A 23,852-nucleotide genomic window follows, 5' to 3' on the forward strand; every position below is an offset into this window, starting at 1 on the left:
CGGGAGAGCATGGCGATTAAGTTTTCAAGTCTAGTAGTTACGCAGATTTCAGTCATAAATAAATCATTGATATCTTATTCGTATGCTTTTTCTATGGAACTGTACAGATAATCTTTCCCGTTGTCTTATTTTCCTCCAGCAGCTGGTGCGCTTTAATGATCTCGTCCATAGGTAGGACTGTATCGATCAGGACCTTCAGTTTACCGCTCTCAAAGTGAGGGATATATTCGGCCAGCTTGTCCCTCAACCGACCTTGGTAGTCGATATCTCGACTCCGTAACGTACTGCCCTCAAGTCGGATTCGCTTGTAAAGTAGCATACTATAGTCTACTCTGTCAAGATTAGCCCCACCCATCAGGCCGAGCGCAACCCAGTGGGCATCTATCGCTGCAACCATAAGGTTCTGCTGGAAGTAGCTACCCCCGATGAAGTCTATGATAAGATCAACACCCTTGTCATCAGTCGCCTCTAGAATCTCTTCGACCCAGTCCTGTGTCTTATAGTTAAATGCCTTAGTAGCACCGAGCTCACGCTCGATGAACCGGCATTTCTCATCTGTGCCAGCTGTTGCGTAGACCGCACTCGCGCCGCTATCAAGGCTGAGCTGGATCCCGGCGATGCTAACGCCGCTGGCCTGTGTAGAAAGTGAGATTAAATATGCAGTAAGAAGACGGGGTTTAAGGGGGAATAAATAGACTTACGCCTGCGTGCCACAAAACAGTCTTGCCCGCTGTAAATTCGCCTACTAGATGCAGTGCCTGTGTGGCCGTAATCCACGTTTCGGGAATAGCTGCTGCTGTCTCCCAGGAGAAGCTATCCGGCTTGTGCAGCAACATCTTAGAGCTTACGGCGATGTACTCGGCGTACGCGCCACCGTATGCTAGGCCGAAGACGGCGTCGCCGACCTTAAAATCGCCGTGCGAACCGGGCCCGAACGACTCGATCGTGCCGCTAAATTCGACACCGAGAGTGGACGGTGCTTGTGGCGGGAGCGGATACCGTCCCTCGCGCTGGATAAGATCCATACGGTTTAGCCCGAAGGCTTTGACACGCACCAGAGCATCGCCCTCCTTGGGCTCAGGCTTGGGGGTTTGAGGGTTTATGAAGAGTGAGGTAGCGGGTCCCTTTCCGCCTTTGACCTCTGCGTTGGAGTGTCGTTAGCTTTTATATCTAGTTACATGTAATACCTATATAAAGACTGAAGCTTAGTTATAAATCACATACCGACGGCTTTCATCGTGTTGCTCATTTCGATTCTAAGGACAGTATTATAGGAGATGATATATCGCAATGTAGGTTAAGTCTTGGGAATTTAGAGGAGGCTTTAGCTAAGAACCTTAAGCTATCGATGATGCTATTACTCTTTCACTTTTATATTAGGTAGTTTAGAAGGTAGACATTTATGCTTTGAAATCAACGGCAAGTCTAGTCGGATAATTAATACATATTTTACTTCTTAGAGGTTAGTACCGCGCAGGTTACTTCGACTGATGGCGACAGCTGTATGCAACTCCAGTGGAAGATGCTAGATGACATCAAGTTTACTAAGCGATTTAGGTAATCGATTTAATCCGATATCTAGGTGTGTAGGTTTTATCTCAATTCCACTATTCATACCCGTACGCCGAATCCCGATCTCTTATAAAACCGCACTAGCAACTCTTCGGAAACGTAAGTCGGCGTTCGGTGTCTTTTAATTAGGTAGATCGAGGCAGTTCAAACCGTTATCTACGGCGAGCCCAGTTAATCCTCTAAGCATATTTCGTATGTTCATATCACAACCGGCGCACCAATTCTACCAACCTTCATCTCCCTCATCCAAGCCATCACTGGTTCTTCACAGCGTAAAATACCACGTAATATCTTCAATTGCTTAGGTGTACCGTAAGTGAACCAATGCAAACCAAGTCTACTAGTTTAGCTAGCCGAGGGCACTCGTTGTCGTGAACGGTTATCATAGCAAAAGAAACACTCGAAGATAGTTTCACGATTTAGCCGCTGCCTAGTTAGTTGAAGCTCGTCAATCTTATCGGAGTGTAGTTCGACGAAAAATATCTGGTCATCGATATCTCGTTCGTGACATGAAGGTAACGAGAGTCCTATATAATGAACCTGCAACTCAGTTAAAGACAAGCGCAACTCAACAGTTTGCCAGCATTAGGACTTATAGTCTTTTCGAGGTGAAGCACCTATATAGACAGACCAACTTGAAGTAACAACTCTTGGGAGTTGGGCAAATCCCTACATTGCGTAGAGAATAATGAAAGTTAGAGATGATAAGATGTTGGTAGAATCTATCTACTCTTCCCTCAGTGAGTTTAGGCGTTAAGGAACGCGTACGAGAATAGAACATAATAAAGATAAAGAGGCAAGTGTACGCAGAGCACGCGTTGATTGGTAGCCCTGCGTTATTCAAGATCTCGTATGTATTTAATTACCGTGGCAGCGGTTGCATCGAAGATCTCTGAATTCACCCATGTGGGAATGGTGGAAATTACATGGAGAAGCCCATGTAATCCATTAAGCAACTCCGGAAAACTCCATAACTACCTAACCTAGACGAACTTATTGATGTTAGATAGGCTATTTCTATCAAGAGCCCCATAACTGTTTTTGACATTACATATGTAGTAAGTGACACGATAAGTGACATGACACATCGAGTTGAACTAAAACTCGGAGATCACTTCAGTCTCAGCTCTAGCTGCGTGTATAGTGATTAGTTGAAACTCGCGGTAAATCATTGAATCGAATTAGACATTTAGATTTAAGCCAGATTCAGCCCATGTCTTTAAAGCTTAGGTGAGATCTACAACACCGTCAACGACTTGGCCTTCAGTGGTCTGAGCAGACGCTTGTGGAACCCGAGGAAATGGGAAAATCTACGTAGTAAAACCCTAGCTGATCGAAAAGATGTACGCTAGTGTAGAGCCTTTAGCGAGATTCTCTCTTGGGAATTTTCATATCGTTACTATGTATGTTAGGATGTAGATACGAGGCACCAATATGGAAATACCTACTGCTTGCTGCAGCATGGATTTTGCAAACGATAGGTAGGTACACTTATACTACACCGCATCGAAGGAATTATCTAAGAGGATCCATCTCCCTTAACGCAGCTATGCATATGTTAGGCAAATTCTTTTTGCATTGAATTTTCCTTATCCAAGTTGCCTCGAAGACGGATTGATACGAGGTGCTAAATTACTTGTAACAGCATCGTCCGATCGCATCCATGCTACGCTACTAGATCTAGAACAACGGAAAAATATTGAGTCCTAGCTCTTATCAAACCTGTTATGAGGTTTGGCTAACTTTCCAGAAAGCCTCAAGGAACGCTTGCTGGCTTGGTAATTTCCGCGTCGGTCTAAGAAGAACCAATCCAGATTCAATCCTGGAGAGGACCGGCCGGTTATCGGTAGCGTCTTGTCAACCAGAGTGGACAGGCCAGGGGGGGAGGCTACCTCAGGGGTTTTACCCCGTCATAACTCAAAGAAGCATGATGATACGACCAGCCCTATTGTACAATGACAATTAATTAGTTAGTTACACCTCTCTATCTTTTTACACGTGCTGCATTAAATATACCTAGGTAGATAATATGTCCTCCATAGGTATGTATGTATATACTAGCCGAATCGTGTAGGGTATTCCTCGTTATAATCAGCTTTCGAATTGGTTGGGCTCAAAGCGGCGCTCGTACTTTTCCCAAATCAGAGTTGGGGTCAGAGGCTGTTAATTGCGCCTTGTCTGCGTGTAAGTTTAGGAGGTGTGAACCCCTGAATAGATTTACTGAATAGGATTAAATGGATTGCTGTTTTAATCGGCAATACCTTATTCTTCCTTGCATAAATACCCAAATAGGTAAGGCTTTATCGGATTTCCCGCATTAATATTATAGTATGTACCTAACGCGCCTAAAGTACTTCCCTAAGATACTTTTCGTCTGTTATCGGAGCGATTGAATTTTTTGCTTATGGTGTCAGCACAATTGCGGTTCCTGCAGAAGCGCAATCTGTTCCTGCGTCTGCAATTGGCAAGTCAAAACTTAGTGCCTTTAACTTCTTTTTCTTTCCCCTTTGAATTTTGACAGATCCATAGGCCCAATATGCATTCTATGAGATACGCTGCCTAAGGTATGTTAAACATATCCGAGCACGGATTCGAAATACGATAAGATGGGTACGGATTTTACGATGGCAACTCGGTCCGGGCAAACCTAGCCGTATCATCGATAAATCATTGCTAAGAATAAATTGATACAACTCAACAACTGGATGATTGTCGATACAATAACTCATCTTGGAAGTATTTCTATGGGCTTTTTAGCCAAGGAGAAAAATCTACGCTAGTGGCGTCCCAATTTCCGCAAATCGCCAGGCTAGAAACTGACTGACTTGTATACATACTGGACTTTATGGATTTAGACTGGCCCCTGGGATTGCATACCGACAGCTCGCGTTGTTCCTTGCAGGATGCCAGGATGGCCTGCATGCTACTTCACAACACCCCCCCGGCCCGCATTATCCCAACCGGCCAACGAACGATGAGATCCTAAATAGTTCCGAACTATTGTTCCAAGACCCATCTCGTGTTCCTAATTATTACTATCTGATAATGATTCATCACACCGATTGTATTCAACCATACTAAATAACCCTGTAAGATACCTTCAGTCTAATGTGCTCTTAATAGGGGCTTAGCAGCTGTACACCCCCTTTTGGTCCTTTTGATGTATCTTGAGTTGTACACCTTGAGTTGTACATGCTTAGAACGACCAAGTCATTATGGGGGAACCCACACTTTGACCCCAAAAGGGGCAGATTTTGACGCTCATCATGCACCGCTAGCTAAGAAGAGATACCCCTGAGGTGGTTCCTCTGGGGCGAACGATACGCGCACACATAATACACATAGAACACATTTTGTGTACAGTATGTGCGCAACTACTTTCAGCCATGAGGTATAACTGTTCATGATTGGATAAAAAAGCGAAATAAGTAATGGGAAAAAATAAAAATAAAAATGGAGCAAAATATAGATGGAGACGAAGTCGACCCTGCTGTCCTAGCGCCTCGGGCCCCGTTGTCTACTGCCCTGGTAGAAACCGGGATACAGTAAGGATAGGCTATCTACCATACGAAGGAAACTGGAGCAAGGTACTAGACCAAAGTCCAATGTACTGGAGTAAGTGAAGTTCACGTTGCTTGATGTCTGGGTTGTACACCTGGAAAGCAACCTGGAAGTAACCTCCCCCCCCCCATGCTGTTCGTTCTGTATATAAGTCAACACATCCGAAGACCGACAATCCTTCCTCTCTTTTCCTCTTCACCCACACAACTTTCGCTGCAAATATCACCCTGACTTTTCAGTCAATTTCATTCGTTGAACAGCATACCTAATTGCTCTACCTTATAAATACTTAATCCTCGACAACAAACGCTCTACACGAGTCACTTAATACCAGACAACCTCAGTCAAAATGAAGTTCTCCGTTGCTGCTCTTGCTTTCGCCGCTGGCGCCTCTGCTTCCTACCCGGTTGCTCCCGTCTCCAGCGCCAGTGCCAGCGAGTCCGCTGCCTACCCCGTCTCCAGTGCCAGCGCTAGCGAGTCTGCTCCCGCTTCGTACCCGGCTTCCACCGGCACTCCCATCACCACGCTCCCCGTCAGCTCTTCAGCTCCTGCCTCTTACCCGGCTATCAGCTCTTCGGTCTCGGTCTCTGCCCCTGCTTCTTACCCGGCCGGTAACGCTACCTCCGCTACGTCGTACACCACCGAGGTCGTTACCTCGTACGAGACTTACTGCCCCGGCCCCACTCAGATCACCTACGGCACCAACACCTACACTGTCACTGAGGTATGTTTATTTTACGAATCTTTTCAAGAATTCTTGACTAACAAAATTTAATAGGCCACCACCTTGACCATCACTGACTGCCCTTGCACCATCAGCAAGCCTATCTACACTACCTCGTCAGTTTCCTGCGCTACTTGGTAAGATACCAGTTTTCAGATAAGATTAAATGAACTAACATCGAAATAGTGCTCCCGCCAGCAGTGGCCCGGCTCCTCCTACTTACCCTACCACGGTCCCGGCTCCCCCCAGCTACCCTAACAGCACCGCCCCCGTCAACACCCCCACCCAGGCTTACCCCACTGGTGGTGCTCCCGGTGCTTCCACCCCGGCTACCCCTATCCCCACTGCGGGTGCCGGTAAGGCTGCTGCCCTCTCCGGAGCTGGCCTCGCTGGTCTTCTCGGTCTTGCCGCTGCTCTTCTATAAGAGTGCGGCTTCAGCTTAATATCCGAGTCTATGACCTACGAATCTCCTTTGTTCGATAGTACCTAATACACGGTGATCGAGAGGGATGCTTCCGACGCTCATGACAGGAAGCAGACTGGAGTTGTGAAATGGGATGGAGGAAGTGTTTAGACAGGGATTGTTAACGGCACGGTGTTCTGCATTGCACTATGGAGTATAACGACCAAGCATGCGGGAACTAATTTTTGATTCTTGTAATTTCTTGTCTCGGTATTTCGGGCAACAATCAAATATAACCATGGAGGATTACATTGTGTGAGGTCTCCTGGCACTTGGAATGGTCAGGGAGGTTTTTGGAATCTGGAGCGGATATTTTCCTGGCGGATACTTGGATGGAAAAAATCACTTCGTTTCGGAAGCCTTTGGACAAAATCAAACCATTTCAATCTTCACCTTTTTACCCGTCTTTCACCCAGGAAGTTTCAATTCTCGTGCTCTTGCTTAATCTACTGACTTCTCTTTCATGTACAAACTTGGAGAGTCAAGCCTTTGTTAATACCTTTTTCGGCAAGAGTTGCAACAATACCCTATCAAGTTGTCTTTTGGCTGGATGTTTTATTGGTCTTTGGACAAATTCTCCTGTGCTTACGGAGTCCTTGTACGATAGTTCAATGGCAACGTAAACATGGCTGGGAGGCCAAGTTTTGGTCCGGCATCTAAATTTTCTCTTTTCCTATGAGTGACTGAATTATGATCGTGAAGCCCCTTAGTTTGTAGTATTGCTCTTGATTGTGATCCCACTGTACTTGAACTGTATTTTGTCATGTCGTTATGAAAGTTTATTGTTCCTGTTTCAAACCCGGTACGAAGCATAGTGTATGTCTACCTAATACTCATTTATGCTTAATGCTTCTTTTGTCACAATGTGGGAGTGATCTGCAAGCAACTGGGTATTATATTTAGATCCAGATCAGATGAACCATCATGATCGCGTAACGATGTACCTGTGGATCAGCGACGATCCAATTGCCCACTTACACTACACATAAGCCGGCGGTCTCAGGTTTAGCAGATGTGTCGATCTTGGGTAGATAGTCTCAATTATATATATATATAAACTTGTAATAGCTTAAATCCAAGTTAGTCGTTAGACAAGACGCGAGAGACATAAGGACAATGTCACTTTGTTTTCCATACGACACCCGAGACAAGACACGTGTTCTACATACTTTAGGACACACGCTGATCCGGCGATCGCCAAAGTTTCATGTAGCCGACGTGAATAACATGATGGAGGGTTACCTCCATCATATGTAGGTACGTTAGGTACGTTAGGTACGTTTTGCTATTCGTAGAAATCTCACATCACATCTCGACGTCCCTGCGTCTGGTAGGTAGACTGCAACATTGCTTTCCGCCCAACCAACCTTATCAGGGCGCAACGTGACGGGCGTGCATATGGAGGATTTAGGTCGGTTGCACCCCAAAGGCAGCCCAGCGTCGGACGGGTACCTGCCTTAGGTGCCTATCCGACTTTGTGACGTCGTCGCCGTAGGGACTACATATATATACCTAGGTACCTATTATACCTATGTACTGCATGCCTGTACCTTAGTAGGTGTGTAAGACAAATCTACGCGAGACAACCTAATTCAATAAGGCCGTGTGCGATGTAGATGGCGCAGAGTATTGCGTGTGGCTTAAGCGGCTTAATTATTCAAATACATAGCCCCCCGACTTCTGCTGGTCGCAGCGTCTATTTCGCCGAGGGTCTCGTCTCGGTCGGGGGTTATTAAGTTATGGCTGGCATATATATTAACATTTGTCCGTATCAGGGGATTTTCAGCGACCGCTTACTTAACTTATGCAACAATAGGAGGCTTTATCTTAGCCGTACATATAAGTTGTCAACTAAAGAGACTATTCACCTTAGACTCGCTCAACCTACTTAATATTCAGATAGATACCATTTGTAATTGGGAATCTTCTCATACCCAAGACTCTTAATTCTAACGAGCATAATGCTTACTTAACGCTGTCGATCGTAGAGATAAGAGATCCCAGCACTACCCCTCATGTAAAGTTCGGTAAGAAAGGTATTTCTCCAAAGACGGTCATAAGAATGTGATGTATAGTTGACCATATTCTCATTCATATTCTCATTCACCTCGGTAAATTTTATCTAATAGGTCCACATGTCGATATGTAAGAGATTCATATGTGACCCTTTATAGGAGCTGAATAGGCTTAATGCTGCGATATACTCGCACCATCAGGTCTCATTTATGTAGCAACGCTTCTCTTCCTGATCGCGGGAACACTATTTGATTGGTTATAACTACCCCGACTTATATCCTTGATGTTGCCACGCATATTAACTTCTTATCAGCGAAGATAGCCGACAGTCAATATCATTGTTCTTCGTTGCATTTTCTGTTTAGACCAAATGTCTACCTATCTATCTCCAATTCCAAACTTAAAACCTCCATCTAATCAACCCCTCATTGTTACCAGCTACCCGCAGTCGAAAGTTGTAAAATCCGAGTATCAGCCATGTCCGAGGTCAAACAAACATCGACAACGGCTTCATCGGCCGACGTCGAAAAGACAGCGAGCGATCCGTCTAAAGCTGCCGGAATTAGCCCTATGAACAAGCACATAATTAACAATGACCCGGACGAGGCGTTGAAGCTCGTGGCTGGAGAAGCTGTAGTTTTGACGCCGGAGGATGAGAAGAGGTTGTTGAAGAAGATTGACCGTAATTTGATGCCGCTGCTTTGCGTCGTCTACGGCTTGAATTATTTGGATAAAACTACCTTGTCGTATGCCTCTATCATGGGGATTAAAGTGAGATGAGCCCGTATGTACTCGCGTCAAGGCGTAAACTTACACTACGTGCTCTTCGCAGACAGATATCAATCTTATAGGTAAGTTGTCTAGGAATCGACAGCGTATAGGTATATGAATGTTTATTAACGGATCTTCATCTCAGGTCAAGACTATTCCGTAAGCCATTTCCTCTGCCTGGAAAATTCAACTTCAGAGCCCCTAAGTGCCTCCATGGGTTCTTAATTTGATCCATACTTACCTTTATACAGTGGATAGCGTCTATGTTCTACTTTGGCTATCTCTTCTGGGAATGGCCAACAAACCGTCTTCTCCAGCGGTTGCCGTTGGCGAAATATTCCGCCTTCAACGTGATAATGTGGGGGCTCGTTCTCTGCTGCATGGCAGCCGTGAAGAATTTCGCCGCGGCAATGACGGTGAGATTTTTCCTCGGCGCTTTCGAGGCGGCCGTTAGCCCCGGGTTTGCGCTCTTCACGTCCCAGTGGTATACCAAAAAGGAGCAGGGGACGAGGGTGGCATGGTGGTTCAGCTTTAACGGCTGGGGTCAAATCGTGGGAGGTGTTGTGGCTTATGGCATTGCTGTCGGCACAGAAGCTCATCCTATCTTAATCAAGTCGTGGCAATTAGTCTTCCTCGTCACTGGCTTTTTCACGGCGTTCATGGGCGTCCTGTTCTTGTATCTCATGCCAGACAGCCAACTGAACGCCCGGTTCTTGACACAGCAGGAGCGGATTATGGCCGTCGAACGTATCCGCATCAATCAGCAGGGCGTGGGTAACAAGCACTTTAAAATGTATCAATGCAAAGAAGCGCTTACAGATCCTATGATCTGGGCGTTCGTGCTTAATAGCGTCATTTGCTCGATTCCTAACGGTGAGTTATCCATATACTTAGGTATTTATACACTTATACTTGAAGCCTAATGCTGATTTTTCCGGACAGGTGGAATGTCAAATTACTTCTCGCAACTCATCGTTTCATTTGGGTTCTCGGAGAATGAATCCCTTCTTTTAGGGGCACCCGGCGGCGCTATCCAAGTCATCACTCTCCTAATTGCTGGGCATTTTGGCGATCGATTCAAAAACCGCATTGTTAGGCTTCCCATCCCGTATATTACAATAAATACTAACGACTAATTTAGTTATTTGGTGCTGCTGGAGTCCTACTGTCGGTGTTAGGCCTCTTTCTTATCCTCCTCCTACCACTTAATAACAGTGGTGGACGGCTTGCGGGTTATTACCTATATCAGTCCTCTTCAACCGGATTCGTGGCCCTACTAGGGCTTATCTCAACGAATGTAGCAGGATGGACGAAGAAGACCACCGTCGCAGCCATGTATCTTACTGCCTATTGTGTAGGCAACATTATTGGCCCTCAAGTATTCCAGACGAACGATGCACCGCAGTACCGCAATGCTAACATAACGATCCTCGTATGCATGTTTGTATCGTTCGCTATTTTAGTCTTTATCAATTTCTGGTGTAGGCGTCAGAACAAGATCAAGGCCGCTATCCGAGCTAGTCCTGGCTATACTAAGGTAGATGGGCAGGAGTTTCTTGATCTGACGGATCGAGAGAACCCTGAGTTTATTTATAGTTTATGATGTACTTGCCGTGAGGGAGAAGGTGGTTCTTCTAAGCAAATATCGGTTGGCAGTTGACGATGTTCATATATCCCATTACTGACCGAATATAAAGACGCAGATAGGCCTTCACGCAGGCCACTGCAAAGAGATACTGTTTATGTATATATGTCCTAGATTTACTTACGAGTTCTTACTCAGCTCGTGTTTCATGAAACATACTGTCATTAGAAGCATACTAAAGCAGCGTGGTTGAGTTTTCAATTGTTGAACTTCCCTGCTTATTCACGTAATTATTTTGATCCTACTCGTATGTACACAGTTTGAAATAGCCTATTTAGCTATGAGTTGATTGTAAGAAAAGTTTAGCACTCGAGTGTCTAGCTTCTCTATTTCTACAGCAATGCTCTATCTCTATCGCTATCTATATGTCTAGGGAGTGTCTTTCAATATAGGAAATGGATAAATGGCAGGCATAAGCTCACAGAGCTATCTTGCCTACGTAATAAAAGAGATCCATGTATAGCTTTCAAAGCTAACTTAACAAAACGGTGACTTAACGGAATGAGTACCTGACTTCTCTCCTCACTTCAGCTGCAGCTTCTAGTGCTTCCTTTCTCGACTTCGAGAACACATTGAAGTAAGCTATAAATGTGTTTGCTCCGGAACTGGGGTGTGGGACCTTCTGGCCCCTTTTCACAAGACACCCGTAGCGATTAACTAGTATCCAGGGTCAGTCTTTTGATGCTCGTATTGTACGATAGAATAGTTTAGGATGATTGTAGATAGCACTTACTATTCCTCGCTAGGTCAGGCCTTCGAGATATCAATTCTTTGCATATATCATCCGAGTCGAAGATTCCTTCACAGGTTTCGTCGAAATCAGCGCCGATGAAAACGAGTACTCCAGTGTGCTGGGCGCCATTTTGGAATGGGAGGGATAGTGATCTAGCTCGATCCTTATCCTCGATGGCCAAGGATAGCGCGACGCCGAAATAATCAATTCCATAGACTGACGACGATACGGCTGGCAGTAGATCCCGGAGGTCGTGGGTTGATCTCCAAGATCCAAGGAGTTGGAGGAACGGATGTTGTCGCTTTTTCAATTGGCTGTAGATCTAGAATGCCATCATCAGAGCGGTATTCAACAGATGATCGCTGAACTCGAGCTTCCACGTGTAGAACGCCACTAGAAATTCCAATCCGCCGTAAAGTTTCGCCAATAGAACTATGAAGCATCTCAAGCTCAGAAGATGGAAGAGCGGATGGGTGGACAAGATAGGTCTCTAGGAAGCTTCTTTGAGAAGCGGGAACTGTTATGTCGCTTTGATCTCCCGGCTTTGGGAAGTCGTCGCAGATCTCGCAGAAGAGTATTTCGCCATCCAGTAAGATCATATTAACATCGACTTCCGGGCCATCACAATACTTTTCCATCGTGAATGATTTGAAGAAAGTCTTTTGTATCATTTCTACCCCGGCTTGGATTTCTGCTGCGTTGTTCACTCGCACGATCCCTTCTGAGTTAAGGCCTAGGCACGGCTTGAGAATTAAGGGATATGAAAGGTTCTTCGCTGAGGCAAAGTCTAGTGCCTCCTCAGCTGTCGAGCCGTAGAATGGATTACGACCTTCGGCGATGCCTACTTGATATTTGTCGGTTGCGATCTCATACGACTCGGCGGGCTGGTGCGGGAGGCCAAGCTTCTCCGCTGCTCGGCTGACCGTAACTTGAAACGAATCTATAAAAGCAACGATACCATCGATCTTCTTGCCATACGACTTAACTGTCTCGACGATACGGTCTGCCATCTCGTGGCTAGGCGGGTTCGTCCACCAAGTACCAGCAGGCAAGAATGCCTCGTGCCACTTGAACACCAATGTTAGTAGTTATTTCCTCAACATATTGTGAGAGTTCGGGTTTATGCTGGTTCAATTCTATGTGCTCAGACTACATACCTGTGAATATTCGCTCCGTTCGATCCAGCATCCAGGTTTGTCAATAATAACGAGGTCAATCCCAAGGGCACGGGCTGCTTCGCACGCATATACGGTCCACGACCCCTGAGACGGTGCACGGTAGCTAATGCCAACGAGAACAAGTCGCTTCCGAGTGGTCGATCTCGGTAGAACCCAGGGCAGAGACATCTTATTTTCAAATTCAGCCTCGAATTCCGGAGGTACAACAGGTACTGCTGAATCCACGTCGGCCCCTGAAAACGATTGCTGTAGCAATATCCCCCCAGCAGAGGAGCGAAATAGTTTAGGGAGTGAAACTGCATCTAAACAAACAGCCTCCCCTGAAAGCGATTGGAGCGGCGCTAAGAAGGACACCACCTGTTCGATACCGAAGGAACCCTTAAGACGAAGAGGGATGATATCTGACCTGGTAACTGTGCCTCTCTGTAAAGGGGCAATGAGTCTTACGAGTCTCTTCTCGGACGATTCGGTAGCTTGAAGGCAGTTTACAAGAAATTGGAAAGCTTCTCGCGAGCCAAAGGACTCCGTGCTAGCGGGCTCGATCTTGTTATTGTCACCCTGAATCCAGACGGCATCCTTTCCTGGAAGATCTGCGAACTTCGAGTTTGATAATGTTGGATTCAAGGACAAGATAATATCAATAGTCTGCAATGCTGTGTTGCCGGCCGAGACGCATTTGGTGATTTGCAAGGTAGTCCACCGACATACAAAGACACCTGATAGATGTTAGTATTGATGTGTACCTAGTGTTTTCCAAACGAATAACTTGCCGTGATCTTTCCAGAAGATGGTGACTTCTCGTTCTACCATCGTGAAGACGTTGACTTGGCTTGGAACACTCTTGTGGAGTTTACTACTTCTTCATAGAACTAGAGAACTGGTAGATGTATACCGTTACTAGCGAGTAGAGCTAATTTATATATTACCATCATGGTACTTTAAGATGCTCGTGATCCTACCGGACAGCTCGCGCCGTCGGTGGTATTAGTTCAGCTTGTGATCATGTCTTTGCCAATTTTATCACAGATTTCATCTTTTACTCTTTCAGGATGGATTATCCACCAGCTGGAGACCGCAGCATCGTGTTAGGCACAGCGGAGAACAATATCGTTTCGGTGTTGTCTAAGACTGCATTTGGCGTTCCAAGCAGTCCTATTCGTTGAGGCTATACATAAGTTTCCTAATTGAGAAGCTTGTTGCGGTAGGTAGTCAAACAACAGCCCGATCCATAAGCTGAGTCATTTACAATAAAAATATGAGGCGTTCTCGGGACTTGCGCGGCACGCAGAAGTTGAATAACATGGATTGCGAATAGAAATATGCGGCCGCTTAGTCTCGTACACGAAGCTTTTGAACGCGCGGGCCTATATTACTCGCCATTCCTATACACTCAAAGCCTATGTATGGAACGCCCCCAAACATATTGAATTGGGTTTCTCGGAGGGAATTGTTTATACGGTTCGCTTTATTTTAGAATAGAGGGTACCGTCGTTATGATTGGCAGGCAAAAATATCAAGTAAATGATGCGAAGGAATTACGAGCATCGGCCTGTTCAACGCCCGTGTTCTACGATCTCCCGGTACCATCTGGGACCGTTCATATGTACCAAAGAGTAGGATTAGAGTGATATGGCCTAGAAGAGCGGTATTAGAATAGGTGGCTCGTCTGGATGAGAGAAATAATTCATGAATTAAGGTCATAGTAACTAGCTGGTTAAACGAAAAGAAAAGATCGTAATATTTTAGCCTCGGAACTCAACTCTATAAGAATATAAGAACGTTTTAAGTACACCTATCTTAGCAAGGTACATGTATGTGAACCTATTTTAATACCATTGCTAGGGAAAATGTGTATGTCACTACTAGAAAGTTAAGAAATCTAGGACCTTAACGACGGATTACTATATTTGAACTTGAATACGAAATCTTTCTGAGTAGATACTACCAGTCAACGTATTCGCAGGTTGCTACCCTCTAACTTAAAACAATCGAAGCAGAAATAGAAATAGAAATAGTAGCAAGCATTATCGGGGGATATGACTTAACCGAAACAAATCGTCTACAACTTAGCCCTTGCCTCGATCGCTTTATGTGCTTCCCCTTTATGCTTGAAATATTCTATGACCTTGGATTTTGCTACATTGACTACCGACGCGTCCTCAATCGTGGCCGGGTATTGGACTTCGTTTTCAAGCTCGTCATGGACCGCATTTTCAACTAGCTCCCTTAGAACTCTTCGCAGCGTCTTGCCCGATCGCGTCTTGGGGATCATTCCCTTGCCCTGGATTATACCCCCAAGCGTTGCGATGCCTCCGATCTGGCTTCGAACAAGTTTCTGGATCTCACCGTATAGTTTTTTATCTGGTACAGCGGACGTGGGATGGTCAGGCACCGACAAGGTTATAAAGGCGAAAGGAAGCTGGCCTTTCAAAGAGTCTGGGATGCCGACTACACAGGCTTCTGCGACTAAGGGGTGGCTTGTTATTGCCTGCTCGATGGAACCTGGCCACTTTGCATTAGTATAAACCCCATTCCAAGAGCGAGATAACTTACCGGTCGAAAGCCGATGGCCAGCTGTATTAATCAAATCATCACTCCGACTCATTATGCTGATGTACCCAGAAGCATCTATCATACCGGCATCTGTCAAGCTTTCAGTTAGCGAATGACTCCTAAGCATGTACGAAAAACCTACCACCGGTGTCAACCCATTTTCCGCTAAACCTTTTTAGATAACCACCATAAAACCTTTCATCGTCTTTCCACAACGTCGTGAAACCTGTTGGAGCCAGGGGGATCGCCAGAACAATGTTACCCATCTTCCCCCTCTTTACCTCGTTTCCATTATCATCCACTACTCTGACGTCAAACCCTGGCATCGCCTTGCCGGCACTTCCCGGTTTGATAGATAACCGTTTAGTTTTTGCTTATTGTGCCTTCGGTATCCCCTACGTGTGGGGCTAAGCAGATGCCCGACATTGGCGATCCGGATTCTGACGACCACCAATTGTCCACTACGGTAGCGCCGGGAGCGCCATACCGTTGTACAAGATCGTCATACATCGTTACTATTGAGGGTTCTGACCTCTCACCCGCAAGGAAAAGCGCCTTGAGGCTTTTTAGGCCACCCTGCTCACCTATCTGCTTGAGAAACTTGTTTTCTGGATCGTCTCTCTTTATAGCTCGAAGAGCAGCTGAAATCGTCAGAAGGATAACTCTAATCATTATTCAAGTGGTACCTACTTGGAGCAGTAAAAGGCTTGTCACTTTATAATCTTGTATGATGCGCCAGAGAGTCGAACTATCAGGTGTTCCGATAGGCTTCCCTTCGAAGAGGACTGTAGCAGCCCCGATAAGAAGAGGGGCATATATGATGTAGGAATGGCCTACCACCCAGCCTATGTCGCTTCATCTCAAGTTAGTATTTACCAGTGGACAAATTCCCTTGATATATAACTCACCTCGCTGTAAACATCACATCCCCAGGTCCATGAACGCCATATAAATAGCCCATTGAAAGGTGTAGTCCAACCGCATGACCACCTGCTTGACGGACAACACCTTTAGGTGAGCCTGTTGTTCCACTGGTGTATATTATATAAATCTCATCGGTAGCGCCAACAGGCACGCAATCAGCTCTCACGCCTCTCGCTTTACAGCTGCGTACCATCTTGAACCAATTACGCTCGCCGGCTGTTTTATTGAGATTATCCCACCGCAGCTCATCTCGTTGCCAGACTATGACACGACTCGGCTTATGAGTAGATAGTTTGATAGCCTCCGAGATAAATGGCTTGTAACTCATGGGTGGTTTGGCTCCATCAATTCCACATGAAGCTGTCAAGATAGCTACAGGTTTAGACGCGTCAATGCGCTGAGCTAGAGATGCAGCAGCAAAGCCGCCAAACACAACAGCGTGGATCGCTCCAAGCCGGTTGATGGCGAGAATTCCAATGAGAGCGGCTGGTATCATTGGCACTAAATATTGTCAGCTTACATTGTCACTATGATTAAAAAAAGAGAATAGGGTAAGCGAACTATAAACCAACACAACATCTCCTTTCTTAACGCCTTCTTCTCTTAGGGCACCAGCCGTAACCTCGACCTGATCGAGTAGTTGCGCGTAGGTGATGGTAGCCTTCGTCTTAGTAACGGGGCTATCGTAGAAGATGGCAGGCCGATGGCCATTACCAGCGAGGACGTGTCTATCAACGCAGTTGAAACATGTTGATATTTTACCACCTGAGAACCACTCCCAATGAGGATACTCCAATCCGCTTTTGAGTTTCCTCGTCGTCTTGGTTATAACTGCGTCTGGCTTCTTATGCCAATATAGTTTTTCAGCATGGCGACCCCAGAATGTCTCCGGATCCTCCAGCGAACGGCGGTGAACCTCATCTTGCGGATGGCTCATTTTTGCAAGTCACCGTGACGATCTCGAAACTTAAAAGCATGAGATTTGAATACTTTTAAGTGAGCTTATTAATTGTTTTTGAATGATATTATATAAAGGTTTAGTAGGATTGACTTATCTAACTAAGTCTACTAAATATTATAAGTTTACTATGATAACTTATAATGCTCATCGCGGCTTCCTTTGTTATAAAAGGGGTCCTGTTTAGTAAGACCGGTACTAAGATACCCCGCGGGGCAATGACCGTACTGTGATACCTGTCAATCACTTCTCCTCAAATAAGATTGCCCGGGTCCCGGGGCTCTGGGGTATTGGACGCACGTCCAAGCCACATCCTCGGTAAAATCTATTTGTACCGAGTTATCAAAGAAACTCAAACCCCGAAATCCTACGATCCATTTCGAGACAATTGTGTATAAGAATATTATGTGTAACCGTGCTTCTTTCTAAGGTTGGGAGAAGAGAACTATGAAGTTAAGATATGACATGACAGTAAGACTTGAGATGTTTACATAGTTGTGAAAATAAGCAGTACCAAGAAACGGGATATATGGGCCTATCCGCACGGCGCATTAAATTAAACGACAAGGTAAAATATAAAGGGCTTTATTGCAACATGGCCGGATTGGCAATATACGAACCGGCTTTATGGAACGGACGCCATGCCAACGTCCAAGATGTTGCAATTCAAGGAACCGAATCTGAATTACGACAAACCGACCGGCAATTCCCCGACTCCATGCAACCGTAAACCAAAACTAGAACACCCGGTGGCCCGCCCGAGTACATACCGACCCCGACCACTCATGCAATTGATGCTTTATGCTGATGTGTCATGCAAAGTAACCAACCTCATGTATCTCATAATGCAATGTGTAATGTTGTAAACCCTGAATGCAACCAACCCGTTGTCCGTGGCGTAGGTCATAGCGAGCAGCGTCGTAAATTCGTCAACCTCTGGCAGATGACGTTGGGCACGCTTAATCGGATGCGGATTTCTCCGTAGGTATCTTGGGCGTCGAATATAACCCATATATGCTCTGCTGGCCCCTGGACGCCATCTTCAAATTGCTGAATCTCGCCTCTGGAAGTCGTTTCCCTGCTTTAATGCTTTCAAGAATCCACTCAGCATCTACAAACTTCAACCCGCAACCACCAACCTTCAGAATTTCTTTTTGCAATTTTCCTCCTGCTAAACCTCCACCAGCACCCCTAGACCCTCCGGTCGGCCTACCTAAAATCACGTGAGTCACTTGTCGTCGTCCGAGATTGATCGATGTTCTAGCTCCGTGTTCCGCTAATATGTGCTTGAGCTTATGGTCCGATATTAGGGGGTGCGTGCTACCGTTGATATAGACCACAACACCGTCGAAAATCCTCTTCGGTTGCGCTTTTTCCGCCTCTCGCGCTTCATCTTCGTTTTTACGTTGGGACATGAGCTTTTCTTCGGCTGTCCGCCCACTGCTACCTTCATCATTATCTGGCATAGCTTTTGGGTCTGGCGCCGTAGACGTAGACGACAACATTCTCGTTGCCATGATTCCTGGTTTTGCAAGCATATCCCTGACGGAACACTTAGCGCGTGACCGTAGCTCAGGCGTGACAAGAGCTTTCAGCTTAGGGTCCCAGTATTTTGATCCAGTACCAACTGTGTCTGATACTCTCGATCCACCACCTGGTCCTCCTTTGAACTGGCTCGTCAGCTTCAAGTTCCGAGATTGACGCCATCCTGTGCTTCTCCCTAAGTGATTTTCGGCTCGCTGATGACCGGTAGCAGATGAGTTCCAGGAATCAAACACCTGACCATATTTAGGCTCTGGGGCTTTGAGTATCTCTGATTTGGACGTGTTTGATGTGTTTGACGGGGGCGACATGGCGAATGAAGGAAAATGAGTGACACGAAGACTGTGAGAAGTTAAAGTTGAAAAACGCGTGATTGCTACGTCATTGTGAAGGTAAGCAAAAAATTTACCCTCGCACAACGGGTTGCTGTTTCCTTTGAAGTGAGACAATGACCATAGACTTAAAACCTTGAACCATTCCGTTCGACTCGACGCTAACGGGAAACCAATCCTTGAGCTACCGGCCAGCTGCCGGGCAACACAACAGAGGACATGCCGGTAGTGACACGTGACGCCCCGTTTATTTTATTGAAACATCGACATTACAAAGTTTGAATTGTTTGAATTATTTGAAAGTCTTGTAAGCCGGGTGAGATACCTATATTTTTGAGTAAGGATGTATATAATAAATGTGTATATATGTGTGCACATATACCATATCGACAACTAGAGCAGTCAGCATTTTGAGTAGGTAAGCAAGATACCAGATTACATAGTTCAAAGATTAAAGAGGCTTGAAAGTAAGCAGCAAATTGCCTTAGGTAAGTCAACCTTAGGTTAGGTAAGGTAGTTTTTAAACTTGCTGTTGTTTATTATTATTATATGTTTGTTTCTATTTTTTATTTTTATTTTATTATTATTATTATTTAACCACCCTCAATCGAAATATGAAATGACAGACATTACATATTAACAACGTCCCGCCAAGCCCGCATACGATATCGCGCAGACAAGTTAAACGTCAAGGTTATCAGAGCTATGGGATTCGTCCAACAACAGGACATCATATCACGACATCTGACGGAGGCGCCCCAGTTGGCCAATCGGGTGGGTGCGTTTCGAAACCAAAAGCCCGAGCATACTTGTTTTGGTGCCCAGCCCAGCAGCGGGTTACAGTCGTAGAGATGGATTTATTAGTAGGATGGAACTTGTCAGATTGAATTGAAGGATCTCTCCAAGTCACGAGGTCGGCAATTCTACTTGCTGGTTGGCACGCCTCGAGCTTACATTTTAAACAATGCAATGACTGACTGACCCTGGTCTAGCTTGAAAGAAACACCAGGCACACATCCAAAGGCAGCAGAATAAAAAAAAACCCCTACCTGCTTTTTTTATTTTTTTAACATGCCCTGCTTGTCTCGCGATGGGATCGGTCCCGGTTCGATTTCCTGTCCCCCGCACATCCTCATGCAAGTAGCCCACCATATCTCCCGTCATCGTTTCTTATGCAACCCTCTTTCGTTACAGTCTTGGGGGAAAGGGAGCTGAAGCTTAGGTACGATTTTGGATGGTACCCTCCCGGGTCTAGGCGATGCGGATGTTCTTCGTAGAGAAGATTGACGCACATCATTGGGCTAGGAAGAAGCGAAGCCGTAGACCAACTTGGACACTAACCGCCTTGGATGCTGACAGCTCACTTTTTTTTTCCCTTTCTTTCTCTCATGTCATCGGAGGCTGATGATACAACCCCCGATTGTCATCTGCACAAGCGGGAACTCCCTCCTTGCTTCCCACATCATGTATGATGTATGATGTATGTGCGCGGTGTATGTATGTATATGCCGAATCTTAGGTCTAACAGACCGTTGATTACTGCTTATGGGCTTGGATCGAGGCTGCAAATCCTCTAGGAACCGGGGTAGCATGTCTACAAAATCTAGGCCTCAAGATTTCATCATGTACCTTACTTAGAGGGTACGGTACGGTACGCTCGGCGGCGAATGCTGGACCCCATGCTAGGCGTTCATGCAGCCTGGCGATTGGGGCCGCCGCCGTTCTTGTTGTATCTGTATTTGCTATGTCGTGTTGCTTAATCCACTTTGGGGTCACGGTTGGATGGGGGTGCCATTGATTCAACACTATCGAGTCGGGTTACATTCCCGACCCGTGCCCTCCTCTATCCTGTGCAGCCGCAGCGTTTTTTATGTTTTACCGGCATGAACAATTGCCACCCTCTCTGCTTCCTTCGACGCGCGACCTTGCTCTTTCTTTCCCTGCTTCTCTGGGCTACGTTGCAGTGGCCTTTCTGTTGGGTCGCGGCCAATGTGCGGTAGTGTTTTAAAGAAATTGCCCAGTGTGCCTAGCAATTGGGTGGCCAAAGATCCGATATAGGGTCGTCGTCGTTAGGAATTCCTCGAGAAAGCTGGGCTTGCCTAAACTTGAGCCAAACCCCCGGCTACGTTACGACCCGGAGTTAGTCTTCACTCCTCAAGATAGAAACATTGATTCGCCCATACAGTAATCAGTTGACTGTTTTGAACCCCTGAAACTTGTCGGTCTAGAGGATATTTAATTTTGGAAAATTTTAGCTGTCGTAAATGTGATTCGGGGACCAAGTAAGAGTTCCGGATTCGGTTCTTATTTTCTTTCGCCCTGCCGGTACTCGGCCCCATCGCCAATTCCGTTACGAGGTACTTGGGCTGCTACGGGAATACGCTACAATTCTAATAACATCTTAACTCGTTGAGCATTGATGATGTCGGTATACTAGTGGGGGTTTGATGCTCTCTCCACAACAATGGGGGGCAAAATTGTCGACGTGACATGGGGTAGACGGAAATATCGAGTCGAGACCAACCCTTCAAATAATCATAAATAGAGCGCGTACTTGTGGTGCGGGAGGGTATACAGAATCTAATACTGACAGGCATATATTGTCACTATCCTACATATGCGGATCATACTTGCTTCTGCTCCCTGCTTGGCTAACAACTACCTGCTTTGGTGCTGCGGCGGCAGCGGAGACGGGATGCTCCTCACGCATGTCCGCTTGCTTGCCTTTGCTTGTTACGTGGGGTGGCTGGGTATTGTAACTTTTGTAACTTTCGTAACTTGAAAGGGATGTAGGGGGGGCTGAAGATTCCTGGCTGATTTGCAGATTTGATACCCGAGGATGAATTGCTTTCATTTTACCAAAGGAAGGGCCGTATGAAAACGTCGAACGGCTTATAAGCCACGGGTCTCTAGAGAAGATTATTCTGCCATACCGTAGCCGTCCTATAAGCTGAATGCGGCTTTCTTTTACAAGTTTTCTGCTATGATTGATATCTACGTTTTGTTACCGGCACGGTTTCTTGAAGAATTAGAGGGAAGAGGATATCAACGGCACCAATTGCTTGTCTCCAACCCCTGTTCACTTTTCCCGCTAGATATGTGAGTGCGGTTATGTGCTGTAGTCATACCATGCCGCGCCGTACATACATATGTACACTACGGTACCTAATGCTACTGTACATCACCAGTACTTATCACTTGTGTAAGCATCCACGGTACCGTAGGTAGCTGAATGTGATCCCTAGCCATTCTAGAGGAGATATAGTATCAGGGGTGCTTCCCACGGTGCATGCACGATGTAAGATTGATTTTCAGATCAACGGTGGCCCCTTTTATAGACATGAATACTTGACATGTACTAGGGGTCGCTGGTGCAGCATACGTAGTGTACTTGCAATATATAGAATTGTTGTTTTATAAGGTTGCGATTTGAGTTGAGTATGGTACATCGTGAGATGTCGATGCTCGCGGATAAGAATAGCGATACGCACAGGCAAGCCCGTCAAAATCCTTGTCGACGATCACGCTTTTACTCATTGCTAGCGTCAACAACGCCCACTTGGAGGAGGAAAGATAAACTTAGGTACTTCTTACGGAGATCGACCCCTCGGTGATTGCTTAGATAGCCATGCGAGAAAGAAGTACACAGAGCTGGGGGGAAGGGATCTGCAGAAATATACAGTGCATATTTATTATGTACGTTATAATCCACAGTATTCGCGTTACACGTAACAAAGCGTACATAACATAGTAGTTGATAATTGTGATATTCCAAGTGCTCAGACACTTGATGCTCTTGTGACCTCTATACATCGTATGAGTCTGGGCCTTAGAAGGCACTCGTGAGCAATGACGGGAAAGGCAGGTTAAGCAAGGTCTGACTGAAGGTGGCTCAACTAGCAGACCGACGAGTTTCTCGGAAAACCTTCTTGTGGGCCCAGTTTGACCTAATTTGTATATAGGACATGATTTGCAAGGCTAAGGATAAGACGCCTTCGAAGAGACAAAATTTGAGACTATTTGCTTCAAAACCAGCCACCACCACGTGAAAGCCATGATATCTAAAACGGGCTACAACTTTGGGAAATAGTCATGAATTAAAATCTCCTTGTATTTTTGGTGTTCCAAAAAGGGAAAGGGATAAGGAAACCAATAGCCGGCGATCATCGGACAAGCGCGATGGAGCATCGGCAGGGATTTACGGCGACAAGGATGAGAAAGGAGAGGGGAGAGGTTGAAAAGAGAGGGGTGTTTAGTTAATAAGATCTGGACATGGATACGGCCTTCTTAGCGAAATAGCGGTGAAAGATAACCATAGTACATAGTTACAAGTATTATGTAGAAAAGGTGGAAAAGGAGCTCGGGCCTTTTGGTCTTTGTGGAGTGCTAGATGGGAAGTGTATATCTTGTTTGAACATTTGAACATATCTCGTACGGTGTGTAGTGGCTATTAATTACCTACCTCCAACAAGGGTGAAACTCTTCGCCAATCTCGTTGAACGGCACCAGAGATCCTATGCGTGCGGTAGCAGTCAACCGTCCATGTCGATAGTATTAAAATAACTAGTTGGATTTGTTAGGTAGGTTAAACGAAATTGTAAGCTATAAGGTTCGGTTCTTCGCAGCTTAGCTAGACCTTGAGGATTAAAATTTAGCTGTTAATACCGTTGATACGTATACTCCGCGACAACGGAGTAGATAGGGCGGCGTCAAATATTATAAATCCATACTAGTTAACTTCGCTATTACTATTATAGAACGTTGCTTAAGAGACTAGAGGAATTCGGCAGAGCTATGTGGTCAAGTTCTAACACGTACTAATTCCTCATTGGACCAGCGAATAGTCGACTTAGAAAACACGTTATAGTGATTGGACTTTG

General features: G+C 45.7%; 6 protein-coding genes across 7 annotated transcripts; 2 read left to right on the top strand and 4 right to left on the bottom strand.

Annotated features, from left to right (window-relative positions):
* Nucleotides 1-91: 91 nt before the first annotated feature.
* On the bottom strand, nt 92-1,249 carry GL218_05735 (Quinone oxidoreductase PIG3; the record flags this gene model as incomplete). The annotated part of the gene is made up of 3 exons (XM_033582418.1): nt 92-634; nt 702-1,141; nt 1,225-1,249. 3 exons carry the CDS (start codon nt 1,247-1,249, stop codon nt 92-94), a joined length of 1,008 nt encoding a protein of 335 aa, XP_033434294.1.
* Nucleotides 1,250-5,482: 4,233 nt separating this feature from the next.
* On the top strand, nt 5,483-6,281 carry GL218_05736 (Clock-controlled protein 6; the record flags this gene model as incomplete). Its single annotated transcript, XM_033582419.1, has 3 exons — nt 5,483-5,857; nt 5,912-5,994; nt 6,044-6,281. 3 exons carry the CDS (start codon nt 5,483-5,485, stop codon nt 6,279-6,281), a joined length of 696 nt encoding a protein of 231 aa, XP_033434298.1.
* Nucleotides 6,282-8,813: 2,532 nt separating this feature from the next.
* Nucleotides 8,814-10,710, top strand: GL218_05737 (uncharacterized protein; the record flags this gene model as incomplete). Of its 2 annotated transcripts, XM_033582421.1 has the most annotated exons (6): nt 8,814-9,107; nt 9,169-9,187; nt 9,253-9,266; nt 9,359-9,980; nt 10,050-10,198; nt 10,249-10,710. In XM_033582421.1, 6 exons carry the CDS (start codon nt 8,814-8,816, stop codon nt 10,708-10,710), a joined length of 1,560 nt encoding a protein of 519 aa, XP_033434296.1. The 2 variants fall into 2 exon arrangements, with proteins under 2 accessions (XP_033434296.1, XP_033434297.1); XM_033582420.1 differs by lacking the exon at nt 10,249-10,710 and having other exon boundaries at nt 10,050-10,243.
* Nucleotides 10,711-11,688: 978 nt separating this feature from the next.
* Nucleotides 11,689-13,473, bottom strand: GL218_05738 (uncharacterized protein; the record flags this gene model as incomplete). Its single annotated transcript, XM_033582422.1, has 3 exons — nt 11,689-12,552; nt 12,643-13,253; nt 13,407-13,473. The coding sequence occupies 3 exons, from the start codon at nt 13,471-13,473 to the stop codon at nt 11,689-11,691; spliced, it is 1,542 nt and encodes a 513-aa protein (XP_033434288.1).
* Nucleotides 13,474-14,722: 1,249 nt separating this feature from the next.
* Nucleotides 14,723-17,077, bottom strand: GL218_05739 (Acyl-CoA synthetase short-chain family member 3, mitochondrial; the record flags this gene model as incomplete). Its single annotated transcript, XM_033582423.1, has 7 exons — nt 14,723-15,165; nt 15,217-15,306; nt 15,359-15,545; nt 15,616-15,857; nt 15,903-16,069; nt 16,125-16,641; nt 16,702-17,077. The coding sequence occupies 7 exons, from the start codon at nt 17,075-17,077 to the stop codon at nt 14,723-14,725; spliced, it is 2,022 nt and encodes a 673-aa protein (XP_033434287.1).
* Nucleotides 17,078-18,057: 980 nt separating this feature from the next.
* On the bottom strand, nt 18,058-18,951 carry GL218_05740 (uncharacterized protein; the record flags this gene model as incomplete). Its single annotated transcript, XM_033582424.1, has 1 exon — nt 18,058-18,951. One exon carries the CDS (start codon nt 18,949-18,951, stop codon nt 18,058-18,060), a length of 894 nt encoding a protein of 297 aa, XP_033434779.1.
* Nucleotides 18,952-23,852: the final 4,901 nt, after the last annotated feature.

The sequence above is a fragment of the Daldinia childiae genome, assembly GCF_008694065.1.
Source record: "Daldinia childiae strain JS-1345 chromosome Unknown Scaffold5, whole genome shotgun sequence".
Lineage (NCBI taxonomy): Eukaryota > Fungi > Ascomycota > Sordariomycetes > Xylariales > Hypoxylaceae > Daldinia > Daldinia childiae.